The 24164-nt window shown below is 43.8% G+C and overlaps 1 protein-coding gene across 1 annotated transcript in view; it reads right to left on the bottom strand.

Annotated features, from left to right (window-relative positions):
* ttc7a (tetratricopeptide repeat domain 7A) overlaps positions 1 to 24164 on the bottom strand; it is a 119431-nt gene that overhangs the window by 60701 nt on the left and 34566 nt on the right. Inside the window, exons 11-16 of the mRNA XM_072437599.1 lie at positions 19370 to 19453; positions 13539 to 13643; positions 7314 to 7431; positions 7113 to 7170; positions 5628 to 5700; positions 5398 to 5558 (exon numbers count right to left, since the gene is read on the bottom strand). Coding sequence (XP_072293700.1) covers positions 5398 to 5558; positions 5628 to 5700; positions 7113 to 7170; positions 7314 to 7431; positions 13539 to 13643; positions 19370 to 19453 — 599 coding nt within the window. The remainder of the gene's footprint in view (positions 1 to 5397; positions 5559 to 5627; positions 5701 to 7112; positions 7171 to 7313; positions 7432 to 13538; positions 13644 to 19369; positions 19454 to 24164) is intronic.

The following is a 24164-nucleotide window of genomic DNA, read 5'->3' on the forward strand; positions in this document are numbered from 1 at the left end:
GACCCGTGTTTAGACCCGTGTCCTAATATTTACTCTCGGGCCAGCGTTGAGCCGCGATGAGAAGGCTAATGCGCAAACAGGCCCGGCGTTTACTCACCGGAGCTCCATCTCCGCGGCGATAGGCAGAGCGACGGGGAGGAGGCACCGTGCTAGCCCAGGGTCAGAGGTCGCGTCGGGTTGTAAAACGCAACGAGCCAGGTGCCGAGCGGGGTACAGTTACAAAGATGACTCATTTCAGTTTGGCTTCCCGTATGAAATAGAGGGTTGTGTGTTTTCCATCGCAGCTTTCTCAATCACGGTCTTGTGTTTTGCCCAAAGACACAGTCAAAAAATGCACTTGGAGGTTGGAACTGGCTACCCTGTGGTTCATGGGCAAGTATTCAACTCACAAAGTCATAGTGGAGCCCATTTAAAGCTGTCGCATTCAAAACTGCATCGTTATATAGCACAAGATTCAGCCAAGTTGGTGCGTTTGTAGTGGTAACAATAAAAACAATAAAAACGAATCCTAACATCTCGGATCATTTCATTGTATCAATCTTAACATGCCCATATTATGCATTTTTTGTATTATTAATCATGTTCTTAAGTAACTTTACTTGTGTTTTGGAACTTATATATATAGTATATTGAAAACCACACATTACTTCCTCCAAGTTCCACATCAAGAAACGTGTTTGCACGCCATCTACTGGTAGCAGACAGAAGGTCAAAAGTACATTTAAATAAACAGGCTTGACCTCACATGCTTAAGTTATTACGCCGTCATAATTAACACAATTTGACAACGGAAATGCTCAGCACGAGTCTGGTGATGATTTATGGACATAAAGAAGGCGCCCTCTAGATCTCTGCCTATGATACAATAACAGCAAAGGTTCTCCATCTGACAGACGTGAACTTCTTTTGAACAAAAATGTGTGTTTTTAAAGGATATATTGTATTTTCCGGACTATAAGTTGCACCTTTTTTCCTAGTTTTGGCTGGGGTGCGACTTATACTTATATTTATACTTACATACTTATACTCCGGAGCGACTTATATGTGATATTATTTGTTATTTTCACACTTGCAACCGCATTTCATCCTCCAGTGCGACTTATATAAGTTTTTTTCTTCTCTATTATGCTTTTTTTGGCTGGTGCGACTTATACTCCAGTGCGACTTATAGTCCGGAAAATACGGTACAGATTTGATGTCAATATAAATTAAATCATTGTGTCAACTATTATACACCGAATCACCATGACAAGTTCCTATGTTTGTGAATTCTGTTCATTGACAATGGCAATAAACCATTTTTGATTCTGTTTATGAAAAAGTATAATCAAATATTGCAATAGAATCGACAGCCATATTGCGTGTGATACTCCAATATTGTTCGGCCCTTATGCATATACATGGAAAGGTTTGCAAAAGGATGTGCACCAATCAGATAATCCCATTGAAATCACTGCACGCTCCGAGACTACGCGGACAAATACATAATAATAAGCCCATCCTATTTGCACTCAAAATCTCCCTTACTAATATTTTCTCTCATAAATATTAATCTGCCCATTTCTCCCGCTCCATAACAACAGTCTGGTAACAACAAGCGAAGCCTTTCCTGCCCATATGACCTCATGGTTACTGGGGCGATGGGGATTCCTGGCGCAGCGAGCTCCGTGATTGGCCGACAGCGAGGGGGGGTGGGTGGGTTGCGGGGGGAGGAAAGGAGCTCTTAAATGGGTCAAAGCAGTCAAGTGTCTCCACGGAGGAGGTGTGTGGCCGTGCGCGTTCCCCGTGAGCGCACGACGAACGCCACTGACGCTCTGAAGCTGAATTAAACGGCAGAAGAAGAAGAAGAAGAAGAAGAGGGAGAAGAAGGAGGAGGAGGAGAAGAAGAAGAAGCACCGTCCCTGCACCCGCCCACAGCCTCAGATTACTGCTCCCTGTCAGCCCCGTCCTCACATTCAGCTTTCCCTCAGTTTCCTCGTCTTTCTGCATTTTCGCCCTTCTCCCTCTCTTCCTGGTTCCATCCCTCTCTCTCTCCCTCCCTCGCCATCCTCGACTCTTCCTCTCCCATCTGTCCCTCGCTTTCTCCCCTTCTCAATCCTCCTCCCCAGTCCTTCTGTCTTCCTCCTTTGCTCGCTCTCTCTCTCTCTTCATCAATGCCTTGATCTCTCACTCCTTCTCGCTCTATTTTTATTCCTCTCTCTTCTTGCCTCCATCCCTTACTCTATTTCTTCCTTCCTCCCTCGCTCACTTCGTCTCTCTCCTACCAATTATTTCACTCCATTTCCTTCAGTCTTCCTCTCTCCCTCCGTGTCCCCTTCTCCTACCTGTTATTTCTCTCCCTCCTTTTCCGTGTATTGTGTAACCTCTCTCTATCCCTCGCTCCCTCTCTCTCCTTATTTCTTCCCCTTCCCTCCATCCCTCGCACTCTCTCTTAATCTCTTCTTTCCTTTTGCTCTTCCTCCCTCTCCCTCGTTCTAACCACCTTCTCTTTCCCTTCCTCTTTTCCTCCATCCCGCCTCTCTCTCTCTCTCTCTCTCTCTCACACAATCAATCTCTTCTCTCTCTCCTTTCCTTCTGCTCTCCTTACCTTCCTCCCTCTCCCTCGTTCTAACCACCTTCTCTTTCCCTTCCTCTTTCCCTATATACCCACTTTCCTCTCTCTCTTCCTCCATCCTCTCTCCCTCTCTATCCACTCTCGCTTTCCCTCCGCCTGTAGTGAGCGCGTGGAGGCCGAGAGTGCCCCCTGTAGGCAGCCCGGTGAAGTGCCGCGCTTTGAAACGATGAGAAAACACTTCAGAAAGATGATGCAACACGAGGAGCGCGAGTTAAAGTGAGATATGGCGTCAAGATCGGGCGGAGGCAGACCACAAAAGCAACAGATCATCAGCATGAAGGTGTAAATCCGTCACGGCCACGAAACGAAACAATTACAGAGTATTTCAAGCTGTTCCATAAGGCCGCGTGCATTTTTCTGAACAATTTGTCTCAGCTATGCCAGGTGCCTGTCCTATTGGCAAAGCGATGTGTGGTTTCACCTGTGGGCACGAGGGCAGCACGAGGGCAGCACGAGGGCAGCACGAGGGCAGCACGAGGGCAGCACGAGGGCAGCACGAGGGCAGCACGAGGGCAGTACGAGGGCAGCACGAGGGCAGCATGAGGGCAGCACGAGGGCAGTATGAGGGCAGCACGAGGGCAGCACGAGGGCAGTATGAGGGCAGCACGAGGGCAGCACGAGGGCAGTATGAGGGCAGCACGAGGGCAGCACGAGGGCAGCACGAGGGCAGTACGAGGGCAGCACGAGGGCAGCACGAGGGCAGCACGAGGGCAGCACGAGGGCAGCACGAGGGCAGCACGAGGGCAGTACGAGGGCAGTACGAGGGCAGCACGAGGGCAGCACGAGGGCAGCATGAGGGCAGCATGAATGAACTGCAAACCTTTCAGTTCAAAATCAGCGCTTTTGTGGTGAGCAGCTACACACCGCAAAGTGATAATGGCTTGAAAACACTGTGTCCACCAATCTTTGACCGCTTTTACAACATGGACCACCCCTGGACGAAAGAGGGATCTTCGGCTCAGCACGTGTTTGAACCTGCCCGTATGAACCTGCCCGTATGAACCTGCCCGTATGAACCTGCCCGTATGAACTACTCGCCTGTGTGAACTCGCCCGTATGAACGTGCCCGTATGAACCTGCCCGTATGAACTCACCCGTATGAACCTGCCCGCATGAACCTGCCCGTATGAACTTGCCCGTATGAACCTGCCCGTATGAACCTGCCCGTATGAACCTGCCCGTATGAACCTGCCCGCATGAACCTGTCCGCATGAACCTGCCCGCATGAACCTGCCCGTATGAACCTGCCCGTATGAACCTGCCCGCATGAACCTGTCCGCATGAACCTGCCCGTATGAACCTGCCCGCATGAACCTGTCCGTATGAACCTGCCCGTATGAACCTGCCCGTATGAACCTGCCCGTATGAACCTGCCCGTATGAACCTGCCCGTATGAACCTGCCCGTATGAACCTGCCCGTATGAACGTGCCCGGGTGTGCCATTTACCAAAGCTACTATTTGCTCCATGGACCCACTAAAGATGAAGAGGAGCCGATACGAATGTGTGCGTTTCTAAATATTTGGGCTGGATCCAAACTCCCCTCGGTGCAGTTTACAGGTGGGATCAGTCCCAGGGTCAAAGTCACAGAGGAGCCGCATTGCAGGCTCCACTCTGGCACGTCTAAATAAGGCTTCAACCGGAGGGGGGGAGAGAAAGGAGAGAAAGAAGGGGGCAGAGAGAGGGAGAGAAGAGAAAGAGTGAGAGGAAAGGAAGGAGCGAAAAGTGAGGGGGAAAGTGGGAAGGGAGTAAGGTTAAACGAGGGGGGAGGAAAAGATTGAGTGAGAGAGATGAAAGAGAGATAAGTGGAGAGGGGGGTGAGAGAAGAAGAGAGAGGGAAAGAGAAGAGGGGATAAAAAAAAGAGAGAAGAGGAGAGATGAAGAGGAAGGGAGTTAAGGTTAAACAGGGGACGGACAGAGAGAAACTGCGACAGTCGAAGGAGAAAACTGAAAAACACAGACGCATCACTCACTCGCGTCGGCAAAACATTAACCGTGTGATTACAGTGAGACAAGTGGCCACCGGTGGTACTGCAGCCACAGGCGGCGCTGCATCTACAGGCACTTCAGAACGACATGAGGTCAACACAACCTTTAGAAGACAAATAAATGTAGTCTAATCTTTTACGACAACAATGACACGGCTTTTTCCTCCCTCGGTTTATCCCGACACTTATTTAACCTGTTGTTTGGTAGAATAGTAGTGCGTTTCTCCTTTATTATTATTCCGCTCACATTTTAGCAGTGAAACTAGTGTAGAACAATCAACAACTAGCAAATCAAACATACCATGTCGCCAACTTTTTGTCTACACCGACTGTTTACATTATTTTGTAAGTAGGACTACACACAGTTAATTATTGTGTGTTCTTTTTTAGCACACGGTCAAAATGCTAACGATTTAGCTCGACATTAGCAATCAAGCACTGTATTAGAAGATGCTCAGAATGATTCCGTTAATCAATAAATCGGGATTATCCAGGTGAAAATATAATCATAACAACTACTAAATGATCATTGTGAAAGAAAAAAGTCATTTGAATTGAATATATAATACAAAAAACTTCCATAATGCTTTTTATCTGGTCGTTTATAGGACATTAGCTTCACTTTATCGATCAGAGGAGTGAAAATGGTAATGAAAGAAAAAAAATGAAGGACTTAACATGTTGGTATTTAAAATAATCGTGGAATGGTTGTGTTTCTTCTGACAACAATCGTAACACTAAAACGTGACACTGTGACATCATTAGCTGTATTGTTGTGCTGCGAGTCGGTAGTTACTTGAAGTTGTCCGGGTGCTGCGTCAGGGCCAGCGCGACGGTGTCCAGCGCGTGCCTGTGATGTTTCTGAGCGCTGAGCAGCAAAGCGAGCAAATGGAGCGAGTGCAAGTCCTCTGCGCGAAGAGCCAACGCCATCTGCAGAGGCTGCATGGAGGCCGAGACCTGGAAAACAGAGACGCTCGGGGAGGGAATCGTCTGGGAAGGCGGCGCCGCGACGATACGATATCTTACCTGACGAACCAGGGCCAGTTGCAGAGACAGGTACATTGCAATCTGTGAATCCTGAGGGTCCAAGGAACAAGCTCTGGAAAGTACAAACACCACATGTGGCTTTGTGTTATTAAGTGCACATGTTTACTGCAGAATGTATGATTTAAGATTGAGCTTTGCAGCCATTAACATTTCGATTGGATTGAAAGCCAAAACATGCTTTTTGAATAAGTCCAAATAAGAAGCTGAAGAGATTATTTTTAAAAAAAAACTGAAAAACACCACGAGGCTTAAAATGTATTCTTTGTCTTGCAACGTAACTTATTTTAGTGTAAAAAAAAATCCATCCCTATACTGTACATTACTGTTATCAGTGGTGGTGGTAGTAAGTAGTAGTAGTAAGTAGTAGTAGTAGTAGTAAGAGTAGTAGTAGTAAGAGTAGTAGTAGTAGTAGTAGTAGGTAGTAGTAGGTAGTAGTAAGAGTAGTAGTAGGTAGTAGGTAGTAGGTAGTAGTAGTAGGTAGTAGGTAGTAGGTAGTAGTAGTAGGTAGTAGGTAGTAGTAGGTAGTAGTAAGAGTAGTAGTAGTAGTAGGTAGTAGGTAGTAGGTAGTAGGTAGTAGGTAGTAGGTAGTAGGTAGTAGGTAGTAGGTAGTAGGTAGTAGTAGTAGTAGTAGTAGTAGTAGTAGTAGTAGTAGTAGTAGTAGTAGTAGTAGTAGTAGTAGTAGTAGTAGTAGTAGTAGTAGTAGTAGTAGTAGTAGTAGTAGTAGTAGTAGTAGTAGTAGTAGTAGTAGTAGTAGTAGTAGTAGTAGTAGTAGTAGTAGTAGTAGTAGTAGTAGTAGTAGTAGTAGTAGGTAGTAGGTAGTAGGTAGTAAGTAGTAGGTAGTAGGTAGTAGGTAGTAGTAGTAGTAGTAGTAGTAGTAGTAGTAGTAGTAGTAATAACAATAGCAATAGTAGTAATAATAATAACAATAATTTAATTAGAAAAATCACCATAATAACTATATATATATAATGAATCATACATGTAGAAATAGGCAACAAAAAGAAAAGAAAATGGTTTGAAATTGAAATATGTCCAATGATATGTAGTGAAGTATTAGGAGTGACATGTTTTTGTAAATTAGATCCAGTTGTAAATATTTAGATAATGATTAAATGAAATTAAACTATGTATTTGGGCCTCAAAACTCCTGCCATGGACACATTAAATGGAAACCTTTTGAAGATGTTTGGTGGCGGGCGATGAAGGACATCACAAAGAAATGGATGACACGAACTACGTTCAAACTAAATTTTAAAATGGACCAATTTGACAGACTTTGAACTAATTGGCATTTTTAATTAAATTTGATGGGCCGCAATTTTATTCTTCTCATTTCTTTGTATGTCATGTGCTGTGAGAAATATTTTATTTTTTTTGCTCTCTGGTCCAGTTTTATGTTTTGTATGTTTAAATAAAAATAGATACAATAGAATATACAGATAGCTGTAAACTCTCATCACTTACTTATGCAGCGCCTTTAGTGCTCGTTTGTTGAACTGATCCCGGTCTGCTTTTAAAGAAGCTGTGAAGAGGGAAAACTTCAGCATTCACGACAACGAGACATAAAAACGGCAAAGAATATGAGATGCAAAAATACAAAACTACGGGACGAGCAAATCATGAAAAGCACATTCTGATGTCGCTGAGCATTTTAGGCTGGTTTACCCTCGGTGGCTCGCAGGCTGCAGCACAGCCCTACGGCCAGGTAGGCTCTGGGCAGGAACTCTCCGGCCTCCTCCCCCATGGACACCACCTTCTGGGACAGGGACAGCGCCTCCTCGTACTGGACGCACAGAAAAGGGCACAGGTGAAACGGGTGAAACGGGTGAAACGGGTGCAGGACGAAACTGAGGTGGCAAAAATAAACAGTGTGTGGAGATGTACAGCGATTGGCTTGTCAACTTCATCGATCCAAAAGGAGTACAACATTAGTACCGTATTTTCCGGACTATAAGTCGCACCGGAGTATAAGTCACACCAGGGAAAAAATGCATAATAGAGAGAAAAAAAACATATATAAGTTGCACTGGAGTATGAAATGCGGTTGCCAGTGTGAAAATAACAAATAATATCACATATAGGTCGCTCCGGAGTATAAGTATATAAGTATAAATATAAGTATAAGTCGCACCCCGGCCAAAACTATGAAAAAAGGTTCGACTTATAGTTCATAAAATACAGTAATATTGATAAACTGTATATGGAAAGTACAAGTGCACCATTCATAGCACAATTTCAAGATTCAAAATGTTCAAAATGTTCAAGAAATTCTGCAATATTCAGCTAAAATGGCTGCATCCAAATTTCAGATGAACTCTGATTTACCGTGTTTTGCAAGAAAACTTACAATTGCCACAAATGTTGAATCTTATCGTTTGAGATTGAGGGAAAAACGTGCCATTTTAATCTCTGTTCATCTGACAACAATCACGTCTTTTTCGGGTTGAACAATGGCGCCACTTTCTGAAACTGGAGTGTGCAAAATTGTTGCCCAGAGAATTACAGCGCAAACCGAGTCAACACTTCTGCACTCTGACAGTTAAAGCGGCAAATTCTACCGTGGAATGTCTGTTTAAACTCCTTTATTTCGAGTCCAACACACAATAGACAGGCTTTAAAACCACAGCCGGCCCGTGCACATCTAAGAAGGATTAGTTGCCCCCCCCCCCGTCCTCGCCCGTTCGCTCTCTTTCTGCTCAGAATGATATGAATTAAGAGCATGTCGCAGTTGGCGAGTAAAAACCTGGTGCCTTCCCAAACTGCTTTTTAGGAATTGAGAAAATCTGCTTTGCTTCTTTCACCAACACAGTCTCGAGCAGATGTCAGCGGACGAGATGGCAGGTAGTCACAACGTTACAGTGCAATGTGCCTTTTAACCGTCAGATTACGGGCGGTTTATACCTGGTTTATGGTTCATATCGCTATAATTGCCGGGCCTAGCGGCGTGAAACAAAAAACGGACATGATTCGAGTTCAATCGGGTCTCGCTGGTGAATGTTTTTGTACTCGATTTCACTGCTTCTAATTTAAGAAGACGCAAACAGAATTCGGGTGAGGGATTCACGACACATTCTCAGACAGACAAATTCCTCCTTAATGAGACCTAACGAGCCCAATGCACTGACGCCCAGCTACGAACACCACGTTACTTTTAAACATGCACGCGTATTTACTGAGAAACGCCCCCTAAACGTCCATATATGGGCTTGGCATGTCACGTAAGAGCGATGAAAAGAGCGCGCGAAAGCGAGAGCCTGGTAAAAATGTCCAAAAACAAACGAGTACAAACATATTTTAATCAAATAGAATAATTATATATGAAATACAACTAACAATCAAAGATTTTTTTCTTTACATTATAAGCACAGTAATATTCCAAAACGGTATAATTTCAGTGCGTGCAAGTGATCGTGACGCTCTCTTGAGAGTTAAGAACAACTTTGAATGGCGAAACGCCCGTAAGAACGACCGCTAAATGATTTTCTCACATTAGAAAAGTGACAGAGCTTTAAATAAGTTCAATATAATATCTGAAACCACACAGAGAGCGGCACGTTTCGCTCATCCAAGTTAGAGGAGGGCGTGATGTAATGCCGCTCCGTGCCCGTAGTGTCCCATTGTGATTAAGGCTTAAGCTCCTTAGAGTGCGCTGTGGACAGATGTGCTCCGGGCCCGCTCCGTAATCCTCACCCCGTCGCTCCCCCTTTTCCTCCCGTGCCTGACCCGCATCGCCGCCTAAAAAACGCAGTTCATGTGGGCCGCTCTCCTCTGACCTGTGAAGTGTAGCTCGTCGATATGGGCCGTGACGCAGTATGAGGAGGTCTGTGGGACGGTGAGACACAAAGTACAGACTTGGCCGGAACCGCTTGACGAATTAAAGACATTCTGTACTTCTGTATCAGGGGTCGGCCAAGCTTTTTCATGCCACTGACGAGACTAATTATCTCCCGGTATGTGCTCTTCTGAATGCGCAATAACGGGAAAAAAAACACTGAACGAAATAGCAGAAAGAAGCACTTAAATGGTGATGGATAGAAGATACTTTTTTGATCTTCTGCAGCTCATAATTCTACAAAAGAATGACAAAATGTTCCCCATTAAAGCAGATGTCAAAATTACTAGGTTAATTGATAATCGTGACAAATTTAGAAGCAAATTTAGGTCAATCTTTAGTCCCAAACGGCATCTAAACGGAAAGTACTCTTTTTCTGTTTGTCCGTTTTTGTCGGATTAACTTGACGTAAAGGTTATTCTTTGATCAGTCCTTTGCAGTTTCTCTGAGCAGGGAGCTTGCACACACATATTTTTTTATAAATTACACATTATTTACCAATATGTAAGAATGGGGTTGTAAATGAATCAACCAATGAGGACCACCTCTGCCCTTTTTGGCCCTAGGTTTCAACTTCCTGTTTGATTTTGATGACTCTTTTTCGCATTCAAAAGATATGTTTGATTTCAGTTTTTTTTTTTTTTTTATCACTACAGCAGCTGTTTTTGAGCATTCAGAAACCCACGGACACCGATTCCTCCAACGATGTGCTGAATGTCTCTTCCTCCTCTCTTCCCTCTTAACTGTCTGAAAGTCTAAGGATCAATAAAAACCTGTTCATATAAAAATTCAATCAAAGTTCAAGATGCACTATAAAAATAGTCTTGCATTTATTCAATTAAAGGCTTAAAGGCTGAAAATAACAAAAAAAAACATTGAAAACCATTATTTTTATAGTTTAATAAAAAAATAAAAAAAAATAAAGGAAATGTTACACAAAAAGCTGATTAAAAACGTTTGGGCTCATTTCCCAGTCCATCCAGGTTTTGTGCAACACGTGAACCACGACATTTCCAGGCATATTTGATCACATTTCCATTAAAAATAAAGATAAATAAAGAATATTGTCATGGGAAATGGGCGCGGCCAGTTGGACTAAATGGACTGGTGTGGATTACACGAGCGTGAGCCGGAGGTCGCATGCAGATTTGTGCACGATTCATTAGCTCCAGATGGACAATAGATCCGGACCTTTAATCTGTGAGTTATAAAGCTTTACGTCACGAGTCGACCAACATTCATGCAATTTATTTTCTCAAAAACCGACATTCAAATAAAAATAATCTGCGTTTAATATGATCAAGTATGTTTAAACGTCTACAAAAAAATCAATCATAAAATACAATAGTTTCCCAGGTAATTTACTAACTTATCATATTTAAACATGACGTATTTATAGATACGCATTCCCTCATAAAATAGAACTGTCTGATGTTATATTCATATGTGGTTGTGAAATAAAAAAACACACACTGCATTGACAACATCTACACTTCATTCACAACAGCGGTTTGACTGTAGAAGCTGAACACTGCCCCCTACAGGAAGCTATGGAAGGCACCATGTTCCTGGGCAATTCATTTTTCAGCGTTTTGGACAGATTTTCATTATATTTCCAATCAGACGACCTCTTTTAGCAATCCATCGAAAATGTGTCAAACTGTGCCTGGAAAATGTGAATAGATTTAAAGAGCAGTGTGCGACGTTTAGTTTTTAGTTTCGTTATTGTAGAATTACTCGATACCAAACGTTAGCATTTCAAGTCACGACTGTACAAGTCTCAAGTAAGTCTCAAGTCATTTGGCCTCAAGTCTGAGTCAAGTCCCAAACCCAATGCTTTGAGTTTCAAGTCCTTTTAAGTCTTTATTCTATTCAGTCTGTGTTATTTTATTTAGATTATAATGGTTTATACAGGACGACAGCAGAACGGAGAAGACGAGTTAGCTGACGATTCGAGCGTGAATCGTGAGTTTTAATCAGACTTTTTTACATTTAATTACACCGAGGCTTATACTTTTCTGTATAAATAGTTGTTTTACATGAACTAACGTGCAGTCTTAGTCACTTGAGGGCAGTTTGAGTGCGATACAGGGTCAGATCATAGAGATAACGAAGGGTTTTGAAAGCTTTTATACCAAGCCACCTTTTTAGAGGACCAAGAGTTTCTTTGGTTGACTGCGTTTATTTGATTTTGGTAAATCGTTCTTCGTTCAAAAAGTCCTGGTCACAAATGGAGACGCGGGAAGAGACATGTCGAAGTTTGTTCCGGTAAAATAAAACACTAAAAGACAATCGACTGTAAAGAGTCCAGTCTAAATACATCACGACATCTCAAGTCAAACGGCTCAAGGTCCAAATCAAGTCCCGAGTAACTGACGATCGAGTCCAAGTCGAGTCCAAAGTCGAGTCCAAAGTCGAGTCCAAAGTCGAGTCCAAAGTCGAGTCCAAGTCGAGTCCAAGTTCAGTCCAAGTTCAGTCCAAGTCCAGTCCAAAGTTGAGTCCAAGTCGAGTCCAAGTCCAGTCCAAAGTTGAGTCCAAGTCGAATCCAAATCAAGTCCTGAGTCACTGGCGATCGAGTCCAAGTCCAGTCCAAAGTCTAGTCCAAGTCCAGTCCAAGTCCAGTCCAAGTCCAGTCCAAATCGAATCCAAAGTTGAGTCCACGTCTAGTCAAAGTCCAGTCGAAGTCAAGTCCAAGTCGAATCCAAGTCAAGTCCAAATCAAGTCCTGAGTCACTGGCAATCGAGTCCAAGTCCAGTACAAGTCCAGTCCAAAGTCCAGTCCAAGTCCAGTCCAAGTCGAGTCCAAAGTTGAGTCCAAAGTTGAGTCCAAGTCAAGTCCAAGTCGAGTCCAAGTCAAATCCAAAGTTGGATCCAAGTCAAGTCCAAGTCAAGTCCAAATCAAGTCCTTTGTCACTGGCGATCGAGTCCAAGTCGGGTCCAAATCATGTCCCGAGTCACTGGCGATCGAGTCCAAGTTCAGTCCAAAATCCAGTCCAAAGTCCAGTCCAAGTCCAATCCAAAGTCCTGTCCAAAGTCCAGTCCAAAGTCCAGTCCAAGTCCATTTGCTGGAACAGTGACTTCACCACACCTCTGTTTGTACACATCACCAAACCGCACTTCTGTTGCCGCGTTGGGCCATAAACCATACGATTATGACACGTGAATGCGGGAGGACGAACAGAGGTGATCAGATTACCACGGCACCTGTTTCTGTCGGGAAATATTATACAGCCAGAGTCAGCATTTTGTCCTTGAAGTCGAAAAGAAAGAAACGGCAAGAAACGGCAGAATGAAGCAACAACCGTGACGTCACTGCAAGGCCAGATCTGGTACTGAAGGGTGTAAACCAGGAAAACATGTAGATAAGGCATTTTATTGGTTTGTCTGGTGTTTTAATACTGCAAAGTTCATAATATGTTTAAACGACACATAATTAGTAGTGGGCAATATTGATTATACTGTTTTGGGGATAATCCTATAATGATATTCTGGTGATTTTATGACAAACCATGCGAAATTTGCTAAAACAAGCCTCTAAATGTCTGGCTGAGGTTCAACTGTCAATGAACATACGGCGCAGATATATCACTTTATATAGTCTGTTTTTTGGAGGAATTGTCATAGAGATAAGAGAGCTTAATGCAACTCCAATTACATGGAAAAAAGCAGGTGTTTGTACTTTGTGTATCTTTAAAAGTAGAACTAAGTAACATTTTTTACCTTTTAAAAGTCCCTGTGCTGGTTAAATATGTATTTTCTGGACGTTTGAAATGCCCATGATCGCCCCCTGCTGTCTCGAAGCGGAAAAGCAGCTGCGCAACATGACAGACAACGACCCGGAGACAACTATCCTGGGAAAGCCTGGCTCTTTTTTAATATTTAGCAACGTTATGGTGATTTGTATGGGATTATGCTGCCATATTTCAATAAAAACAAAGAAAAAAAAGAAGAAACTCTTTTGTGTCTGTTCTCTAAGAGTGTATTTTCACAAGGGAGCTGTAGGGGGAGCTCTACCGTGACGTTAAACAGTCGTCCAGCTGTAGTTTGTGTTTCTTTTACCCAGTGCAGTTGTGCGATGCAGATTTTGGCAGCGAGCAGCGGCAGTGACGGGTCCTCGGGTCTCATCCTCGCACACTCCTTCAAAACGGACACGGCGGCGACTCCCTGAACCACGAAGACGCAAACAAAAACACACGCAACAGAGGGACATGAGACAAGTCCTTAAAAAGCACAATTTACAATCGCTTAGACTTCCAATTACAACAGATGTTACTCTTAGTTTGTCTTTTTTCTTCATTGTTGTTTCTTGGACATCTATACTTTATTCTTCTACTTGAGTAAGACTATTTTTAAGCAGCATTTCTCTGACTTGCGTAGGTCCAAGTTTAGTTTTTGTCGAGTATTTTAGTCACACAGTTGGTTTGTTATAAAATACGTTTGCATTTGTGTTTTTATTTGATTGATCAAACTGTCAAAAGCACGTCAAAGTACGCACAAAATGTCAAAACAACGTTACTACAATCATGTTATTTTACATTATCGTGCGGTACTATTGATTAAATGACGTGAATAATCGTGAAATCAAAATGGTGCTAGAAAAGGCAATGGTTTTCAATGGTAAAATGTCTTTGTATGTACTTATATATATGTAACTTTTCTGTTTGAGTATTATTGTTGTCTGCTCTTGATTTGAATGTTGTCGTTTCTCTGTCCTTAGTCCTGATTATTGCATTTTATTTTTTTGTATTGTGCTTAAATATTGGACCGAGATTAACAAAACACTTCAAATTACTTTATATTTTAAAACTATGTGTTTGGGACGTAAAACCTCAAGAATGGAAACAATGGATGGATATATTTGGAAGGTACTTTTGGCAGCAGCACGAAGAAATGGAAGATTGAACAAACAATTAAGAGAAATAACTTTATATCTTTTGTTATTGTCGTCTTTTTGCTCTGTTTCTCTTTGTGTAGTTTTACTCTATTATACTGTATATTAAAAAACTGAAAAAATAAAATAAATGTAAACGAGACGGTCACGCCACTGGGTTATTGGTCGGCTCCGTGGAGAGGCGAGTCATAATGATTGTAAGAATGTATGTGATTTAATTCATGTGAGAAAATTGTGGAAAAATCCAGCCAAACCAAGTAAAAGTAAAGTATGAATATCACAATACTGGCTAATAATCGATATTGTAATTACATATTTCACCAAGTGATTTTGTATCAATTATTTTACTTATAAAGTATTTATTTAGCCTTTATTTAGTCTTGATTTAATCTTTGTTTTGTCTTTGTTATGTTGTTATTTTGACCAATAAATGTTTTAATTATTATTGTGTCAAAAAGTCGATTCAGTTATCGCAATAACGCTGATTTTCCAGTAATAAAGAGCCAAATCGCAAAACTCCCCAGAATCGCGCAGCCCTAGCAACCACCATGGAGACGAGCAGCCAGCAGGAAAGTTACAGAGTGCCCTTTTAATCGCTCCCCGCTCCGGTAGTAACTGTATCGTAGTAACTGTATCGCGTTCTGTCCTGACCCAGCCCTAACGGACCCATTTAGACAGGCGGCCATCCAATACATGTGGGTCGCCGTGGGTCACTACGGCCCGTCGTCACGGACACGCCCACAGTGGGACGTCCCGAAATAGGCCGGGGTCCAAGCTGAGGTGGGCCCGGCTCCTTCTACGGACCAGCCTATTTCCAGAGCGTTCCATTGATCTGCGGCGCCACTCGATGCCACGCCATGATCGACATCTCTGCCGCGCACACACACACACACACACACAAACCCACCCACACCCCCACATCCACCCCCCCCCCCTTTTATTTGTCTATATTGTGATTTGAATTCATTGTATCCTTTTTTAATTGTTTTGTAAAGCAGTTTGAACCGTTTTTAGCACAGATTTTGATTGATTGATTGATTGATAGAACGGTTCAACATTAGCTAATTTTGTGGTTATTTTGATGTTAAACAGTGAATTGTTACTTAAACTCTTCAATCTGACAATATGGCTGAAAATTTTTAAATCCTGTGAATTAGTCTCATGATGGGACAAACTGAATACTTTTAAGGTTACTTTCAGTCCAATATAAACAGTATATTTAATTTCCTTGGCCATAAATTCATTGATTGGTCAGTATGAGTATAAAACCTATACATTTTGCGATATTCCTTTCAATGGTTACTGTAAATGCTGTAGTTTGTGGAGCATATTTGTAGTGCATGAAGTAAGAGATTTAATTGAGTAAATAACATTAAAAAAGCTGTGTCAAAAACTCTAAACAGTAATTGTGAACCTTTTAATGAAAAAAATCCTGAAAAACTATTGACTAAAACAGAAAAGAATGAAATGTGTATCTACTGCAGTATTTGTAATCATTAGAATAAGGGCTGCAACGATTACTCAAGTAAATTTGATTATTATTTTATTGCCTCGATGATTTGTTTAATTTACATATTGAATTTTAAAAAACTTGAATCTGTAGCACGCGGAGTACACGGAACAACTTGTGGCGCTTTTGTTTCACACAGAGCTTTTTGCGCTCGGACCTGCAGCAGATAAAGCGCAACAAAAAATGAACCGATTACTCGATTAATCGAAGAAAGAATAAATAGTCGAGCATGTGCGAGTGTGTGTGCGAGTGTGTGTGTGCGAGTGTGTGTGTGCGAGTGTGTGTGTGCGAGTGTGTGTGGGCGTGAGTGGGCGTGTGCGAGTGTGTGTGTGCGAGTGTGTGTGTGCGAGTGTGTGTGGGCGTGTGCGAGTGTGTGTGTGTGAGTGTGTGTGGGCGTGTGTGTGTGTGCGAGTGTGTGTGTGCGAGTGTGTGTGGGCGTGAGTGGGCGTGTGCGAGTGTGTGTGTGCGAGTGTGTGTGTGCGAGTGTGTGTGGGCGTGTGTGGGCGTGTGTGGGCGAGTGTGTGTGTGTGTGCGTGAGTGGGCGTGTGCGAGTGTGTGGGCGAGTGTGTGTGGGCGTGTGTGTGTGGGCGAGTGTGAGTGGGCGTGTGTGTGTGGGCGTGAATGGGCGTGTGCGAGTGTGTGTGGGCGTGAGTGGGCGTGTGCGAGTGTGTGTGGGCGTGAGTGGGTGTGTGTGGGCGTGTGCGAGTATGTGTGGGCGTGTGTGTGTGGGCGAGTGTGAGTGGGCGTGTGTGTGTGGGCGTGAATGGGCGTGTGCGAGTGTGTGTGGGCGTGAGTGGGCGTGTGCGAGTGTGTGTGGGCGTGAGTGGGTGTGTGTGGGCGTGTGCGAGTATGTGTGGGCGTGTGTGGGCGTATGCGAGTGTGTGTGGGCGTGAGTGGGCGTGTGCGAGTATGTGTGGGCGTGAGTGGGCGTGTGCGAGTGTGTGTGGGCGTGTGCGAGTATGTGTGGGCGTGTGTGGGCGTATGCGAGTGTGTGTGGGCGTGAGTGGGCGTGTGCGAGTATGTGTGGGCGTGTGCGAGTGTGTGTGGGCGTGTGCGAGTGTGTGTGGGCGTGAGTGGGCGTGTGCGAGTATGTGTGGGCGTGTGCGAGTGTGTGTGGGCGTGTGCGAGTGTGTGTGGGCGTGAGTGGGCGTGTGCGAGTATGTGTGGGCGTGTGTGGGCGTGTGCGAGTATGTGTGGGCGTGTGCGAGTGTTTGTGGGCGTATGCGAGTGTGTGTGGGCGTGTGCGAGTATGTGTGGGCGTGAGTGGGCGTGTGCGAGTATGTGTGGGCGTGTGCGAGTGTGTGTGGGCGTATGCGAGTGTGTGTGGGCGTATGCGAGTGTGTGTGGGCGTATGCGAGTGTGTGTGGCCGTGAGTGGGCGTGTGCGAGTATGTGTGGGTGTGTGCGAGTATGTGTGGGCGTGTGCGAGTGTGTGTGGGTGTGTGCGAGTATGTGTGGGTATGTGTGGGCGTGTGTGGGCGTGTGTGGGCGTATGCGAGTGTGTGTGGGCGTGAGTGGGCGTGTGCGAGTATGTGTGGGTGTGTGCGAGTATGTGTGGGCGTGTGCGAGTGTGTGTGGGTGTGTGCGAGTGTGTGTGGGCGTGTGCGGGCGTGTGTGGGCGTGTGCGAGTATGTGTGGGTGTGTGTGGGCGTGTGCGAGTGTGTGTGGGCGTATGCGAGTGTGTGTGGCCGTGAGTGGGCGTGTGCGAGTATGTGTGGGTGTGTGCGAGTGTGTGTGGGCGTGTGCGGGCGTGTGTGGGCGTGTGCGGGCATGTGTGGGCGTGTGCGAGCATGTGTGGGCGTGTGTGGGCGTGTGCGAGTATGTGTGGGCGTGTGTGGGCATGTGTGGGCGTGTGCGGGCGTGTGTGGGCATGTGTGGGCGTGTGTGGGCGTGTGCGAGTATGTGTGGGCGTGTGTGGGCGTGTGCGAGTATGTGTGGGCGTGTGTGGGCGTGTGCGAGTATGTGTGGGCGTGTGTGGGCATGTGTGGGCATGTGTGGGCGTGTGCGAGTATGTGTGGGCGTGTGTGGGCATGTGCGAGTATGTGTGGGCGTGTGTGGGCATGTGCGGGCGTGTGCGAGTATGTGTGGGCGTGTGTGGGCATGTGCGGGCGTGTGCGAGTATGTGTGGGCGTGTGTGGGCATGTGTGGCCGTGTGCGAGTATGTGTGGGCGTGTGTGGGCATGTGCGAGTATGTGTGGGCGTGTGTGGGCATGTGCGGGCGTGTGCGAGTATGTGTGGGCGTGTGTGGGCATGTGCAGGCGTGTGCGAGTATGTGTGGGCGTGTGTGGGCATGTGTGGGCGTGTGTGGGCATGTGTGGGCGTGTGCGAGTATGTGTGGGCGTGTGTGGGCATGTGTGGGCGTGTGCGAGTATGTGCGGGCGTGTGCGAGTATGTGTGGGCGTGTGTGGGCATGTGCAGGCGTGTGCGAGTATGTGTGGGCGTGTGTGGGCATGTGTGGGCGTGTGTGGGCATGTGTGGGCGTGTGTGAGTGTGTGTTGAGCGTGTGAAAGTGTGTGTGGGCGAGTGTGTGTGAGTGTGTGTGGAATGTGAGGAGCGGGCCGAGGCGCGTCCCGGACACACATGTCGCCCTCGGGTGTGGTCCGGGACAGTTTGGGGTGGGCAGCTGTGGCGGGTGACGAAGGGTCCGGGACAGTTTGGGGTGGGCAGCTGTGGCGGGTGACGAGGGGCCAGTAAATCGAGGACAGCAATTTGAAGCAGAAGGTGCGAATACTTTTGGTAATAGGACGGACAAAAACTCTGCAGCTTGGACCACTACAAACCGAGTGTTTAAGTGTCTTTTCTCAAACGTGAACGCTCCTGGATGTGTTGTGATGAATGTCAGCCACAAAGACTTTTTATTTAATTTTTTATACCATCTCCTACATATACTACTACTAGTTACAGTTACAGTTAACAATTACAGTTGACTATCAAAAGTATTTGTAATTGTACTGTATTCTGATCATTGTAGTTGTCACCTGGACTAAACTGTCTCTAAAAACATTGAAAAGATCGTTTTAAACCAAAGGCATTTTTAGATCGTATTTTCCGGACTATAAGGCGCACCTTTTTTCATAGTTTTGGCCGGGGTGCGCCTTATACTTATACTCCGGAGCGACTTATAAGTATATAAGTATAAATATAAATATAAGTTGTTATTTTCACACTTAAGTGAATATGTTTATTTCTTCTGTATTATGCATTTTTTGGCTGGTGCCACTTATAGTCCGGAAAATACGGTATTTCTGATTTTCATCATTAATATAATTTTGTTCATAACTATTCTCGATCTAGACGCCTTTATTTGGTTGGCGACGTATTAAAAAAGTCTTATCCAAAAACAGTAATTGCTGGACAAAGAGTTAATTGTAATTGACTTGTTGTATTCTAAACCTCACATTTGTCAGACTAATTAAACCTATTCCTGGGGCTGTGCCGGGACAGACGGGTGTGAGGTGGTCCCGGGTGTATTTCGGGGGCATGAGCTCACCTTTCCCGCCGCCATGAGGGACAGGCCCAGCTGGTGCCAGAGGTGGAACTCGTTGTAAGAGAACTTCATGGCTCGCTCCAGACACTAAAGAGAAAAGAAACACGACTTTATGAAGAAATATAACGATGAGACAACAGAACGATCAGGGATTTATAATAGAAGAACTCATAATATCATTCATTCTTGCTGTCTGGGCATGAAAGTTGGAATATAACATGGGGCGGGACCTCTTTTTAACCAAATTAGCTCATCCTGACCTGATCCTAATCGTGGAATGAGACGCAGTCAAAAAAACTTAGATTTGCCAAGAAAATAAATAAACAATTGGAACGGAGAGCTCCGCCCCCAGAATGAAACACCAAACTCAACCTTTTTTTGTCCGTGCGAAATGTAAAAGCTCGAGGCCGTTACATTAAAGAGGCCTTTAAAGAGGTTAAAGGTGCACGATGCAACTTTTCTGTTTCTGTTCCAGCTCGTTTCCTTGAAGATGTCATTTTTAGCCAGGATTTTTGCCAAACTTCAGTCTTTTGTTTAGTATTAAAATGACTGATTATTTTTGAAAATGCTAACGCTAAAACCCATCATATTAGTGCCACACCCTGGACCATTCTAAGCCCTTTTAAATTCTCTAAATCTTGTTTCATTATGTGATCAAATGTAATCCAACTCCATGTGATGATCTCAGTTTGTTAGATGTGTTAGACGCGTTTTCAGGATTATAAGTCCCACCTTTTTTCATAGTTTTGGCGACTTATAATAATGTGTCAATTATAGCTCATATAACATCCATCTTCTCCCGCTTATCCAGGGCCGCAGTCGCGGGGGCAGCAGTCTAAGCTTGGACTCCCAGACTTCCCTCTCCACACACTCTTCCAACTCCTCCAGTGTGTCTTGGGTCTTCCTCGGGGCCTCTTCCTGGGTTATATCATTTTGTTTATTATTTTAAGATAAGAGAAGATATTCCTTTATTGTCCCACATGGGGAAATTTCATTGGTGCAACGCAGGTAGATACAGAGGTAGATACAGAAGAACAGATCACTTATAGGAAGTCTGAAAAACACTTTCAGTAGAAGATTTTCACACTGGCAACCGCATTTCACATGTTGATTATTTTCACACTTACCACAAGAGGGCGCTCTAGGCTCTAAGCGACGCAGAAGAAGAATCTGCACTTCCTCTTCCTCTGGAGTTTGTGGAGTTGTTTAGAAGTGACACAGAGGAAGAAGAATTCAATGGATTTAGTGATTTGGGGTAAAACTGATGCTTTGGTAAACTTGTTAGCATGTTCTTTATGCTATAGTTATCTGAATAACTGTTCATATGTTACGTTAACATAACAGTTATAGACACTTACGACAGTTCGTTGTCTGTGAAATCAAATAAATTTCCCCCAAAAAATGCGACTTATACTCCAGTGCGACTTATATATGTGTTTTTCTTCTCTATTATGCATTTTTTGGCTGGTGCAACTTTAAACTCCGGAAAATACAGTAATGATGTCATTACTTTAATATAGTACAACCTTACACATGATCCATAACAAATACATGACTTTGTTTGAAGATGTAGTGTGAGCCTGTTGAAGATTCAGGGCACAGAGCGCTCGGCCGCCGCGGGAGGGAACGTTTTGCACTTAACAGAGCAGTGCAGCCATTAGCCGGGTTTCGGGGAGGTTTTAAAAAGCGTTTAAATGCCCGTCAGCCCTCGCTCGCCACCCACTCCGCTCCATTCACCGCATAAAAGAGGTGATTGATGCGTTTGAGGAGCGGAGAACGCCACGGAGAGCGCTTCAATCACTGACTCAGCCGCAACGAGCCGGAGCCGAGCGGGACCCGTTCGATAATGTGCACTTAGCGAGGGGCCGCTGACCGCCTGGACAAACACAAACAAAAATGTGTATCCACAGCACTCTGATTAACAGGAGGGATTTGAATTATTGTCTTATTGAGGCCAGTGAAGATGGAATAACTGTAATTTTCGTATGATTCTAAGTGTTAAAGTTGGGGCTGGATGATACGGCGAGACAAATTCAACATAACATACAGAATAAACACCAACAAACATACATTAACTGATGTCTTTTACCGTATTTTCCGGACTATGAATATTACTTTTTTTCATAGTTTAGGCCGGGGTGCGACTTATACTCCAGATCGACTTATGTGTGAAATTATTCTCTATTTTCACACTGACAACCGCATTTCACATGTTGATTATTTTCACACTGACAACCACAAGAGGGCGCTTTAGGCTCTAAGCGACGCAGAAGAAGAATCTGCACTTCCTCTTCCTCTGGAGTTTGTGGAGTTGTTTAGAAGTGACACAGAGGAAGAAGAATTCAATGGATTTAGTGATTTGGGGTAAAACTGATGCTTTGGTAAACTTGTTAGCATGTTCTTTATGCTATAGTTCTCTGAATAACTGTTCATATGTTACGTTAACATACCAGACACTTACCACAGTTCTATCTGTGCCTCATGTAGCTGAAGGTGTTAGCGTTAGCATACGTACAACTATTCACCATGTTCTCTCATCTCTTAGTATTTTAAATGGCATTTCAAAAAAGCTGTCAGGCACTTTAAGAATCACAGTGTCCTTTTGCAAGATCTGTGCATTAGAGAAAGAGAAAGCCTCTGCTGATTTTTGACCTGATTTTAACAATGGATTTAAGAATTAATTTAGTTTTTTGGACAATTCATGCACTCGTAGTCAGCCTTCTGTTTAGACAATGATGCTTGAATTGGAAATAAATAGCCAATACTCTACATACTCATATCTATTCGTGTGGCTTCTGTTGAAAATGTTGCTTTAATTTGAATAATATGGAGCCTAAACTCATTAATAACAGTGCAAATGCTTTGGATTGGGCTTGTCATTTGCTCAGAGGTGGACTCCAGCGGCGTGGCACGTGCACACACCTAATTACAGTTGACCGTTTCCCCCCGGAGCCTTTCTTTGGTCGTTAGTGTGAACCTTAAACTTTCCATTAACCCTCAGCGGGATTAGGCTGGATTTGAAGCGAGCGGCTCAGATTTAGCATCGTTACAAAAGACTAGGTTTAAACAAAGAGCCCATTCATTTGTTTGTTCTGTTTGTTTTATTATTCTGAATGTCAAACTCTTGTTCACATGGATGCAGTTTTTTGTGTCTCTTTTTGTATTTTAATAAATAGGTTAAAAGTGTAAGAAAAAATAAATATATATATATATATATATATATATATATATATATATATATATATATATATATATATTCGCTGTAGCAAGTAGCAAAGTTTTATTTTAATTGTTGAAAAATGGCTCACATTTTTTTAAAGAATAAAAGAACATGCAGGACAAAACAGGATTACTCCAACATGCATGACTCAATCGAAATACATAAATACTTAATGCTAAGATGTTTTTTTTTACTTGGTTAAAAGCTCATAAAAGATATTCTCTTAAAATATTAAATATTAGTACATTTACCTTTCACTCCCAAAACACAATTAACTTCATTACGAAACAATTGATTGAAGAAAGAATATTAATTTTTATTTTGGTAGCTTTTGACTCAAACACACAGAACACAGGTTCATTGTAGGACCAAGCGATCCAGATTATATCACTGCCACATAGTTAAGAATTAGTATTTATTAAGATTTGAAAGCTTCAGTAATTGTTGTCTTCTCAAATTATGTTTGAAATGTATAATATCTTTGACCCTGAACCACCCTGAAGTGTAGAAAGTGTATAGTGTGTAGAAAAGTGTAGAAAGTGTAGGAAAAGAGTAGAAAAGTGTAGGGAAAGAGAACAAAAGTATAGAAAAGCCCAACCAGGGACTACTTACTTACACTCTTTGCTTGATTTTATTTGATTTACATTTGTCATGTTTGTTTATGTGGTTGTTTGTGTCACTTTTGGGCTCTTTTGCACACGTCTTTCCAACGTGGTTTTTCACTGCAGATGGCAAACAAACTAAACCAAACTCGCTATAAACGTCGCTATAAATAATTCAGCCGCATAATAGAACAGCTGGACATGGTTCTGAGGGAGCTCGCTCTGAGTGTTAATGGCCTGAATCACTCATTCTTTGCTGATCATAAATCACCTCACGCCGTCGCCGCTGCAGCGATTACAGAGCGTTTACCGTAAACTCAGGTCGCACTCATTCGTTTTTGCCGTGTACATTCAGAGCATTTCTCGCAGCTTCAGCCGGAGCAGGACCTCTCTCGTCGTGAAGACAAGACGGTGCGCTCCAGCTGCAGTTTTACGCTCCGGAGACGAGAGGGATCCAGTTCCCTTCACTGTTAGGTCAAGGTCGAGGTCAAAGTCCGGGTCAAGGTCACGCGTCTGGCTAAAAGCAGCTTAAGAATGCATGATGTCAGCGTCTCCGCACAGACACGCGGGTACAGTGAGCGCCGCGATATCACGCCGATCTGCTGGAGCGATACCGTTAGCTCACAATAAATGTCTTTAAACTTCAGCATTCAGTTGAAGTATGACACAATTAAATGTACCGTGTTTTCCAGACTATAAGTCGCACCAGCCAAAAAATGCATAATAGAGAAGAAAAAAACATGTATAAGTCGCCTTTTTTGTGTCTGGTATGTTAACGTAACATATGAACAGTTATTCAGATAACTATAGCATAAAGAACATGCTAACAAGTTTACCAAAGCATCAGTTTTACCCCAAATCACTAAATCCATTGAATTCTTCTTCCTCTGTGTCACTTCTAAACAACTCCACAAACTCCAGAGGTAGAGGAAGTGCAGATTCTTCTTCTGCGTCGCTTAGAGCCTAGAGCGCCCTC

This window comes from Eucyclogobius newberryi, unplaced genomic scaffold, assembly GCF_026437365.1.
Source record: "Eucyclogobius newberryi isolate DKJ021-1_F unplaced genomic scaffold, fEucNew1.0.hap1 SCAF_8, whole genome shotgun sequence".
NCBI lineage: Eukaryota > Metazoa > Chordata > Actinopteri > Gobiiformes > Gobiidae > Eucyclogobius > Eucyclogobius newberryi.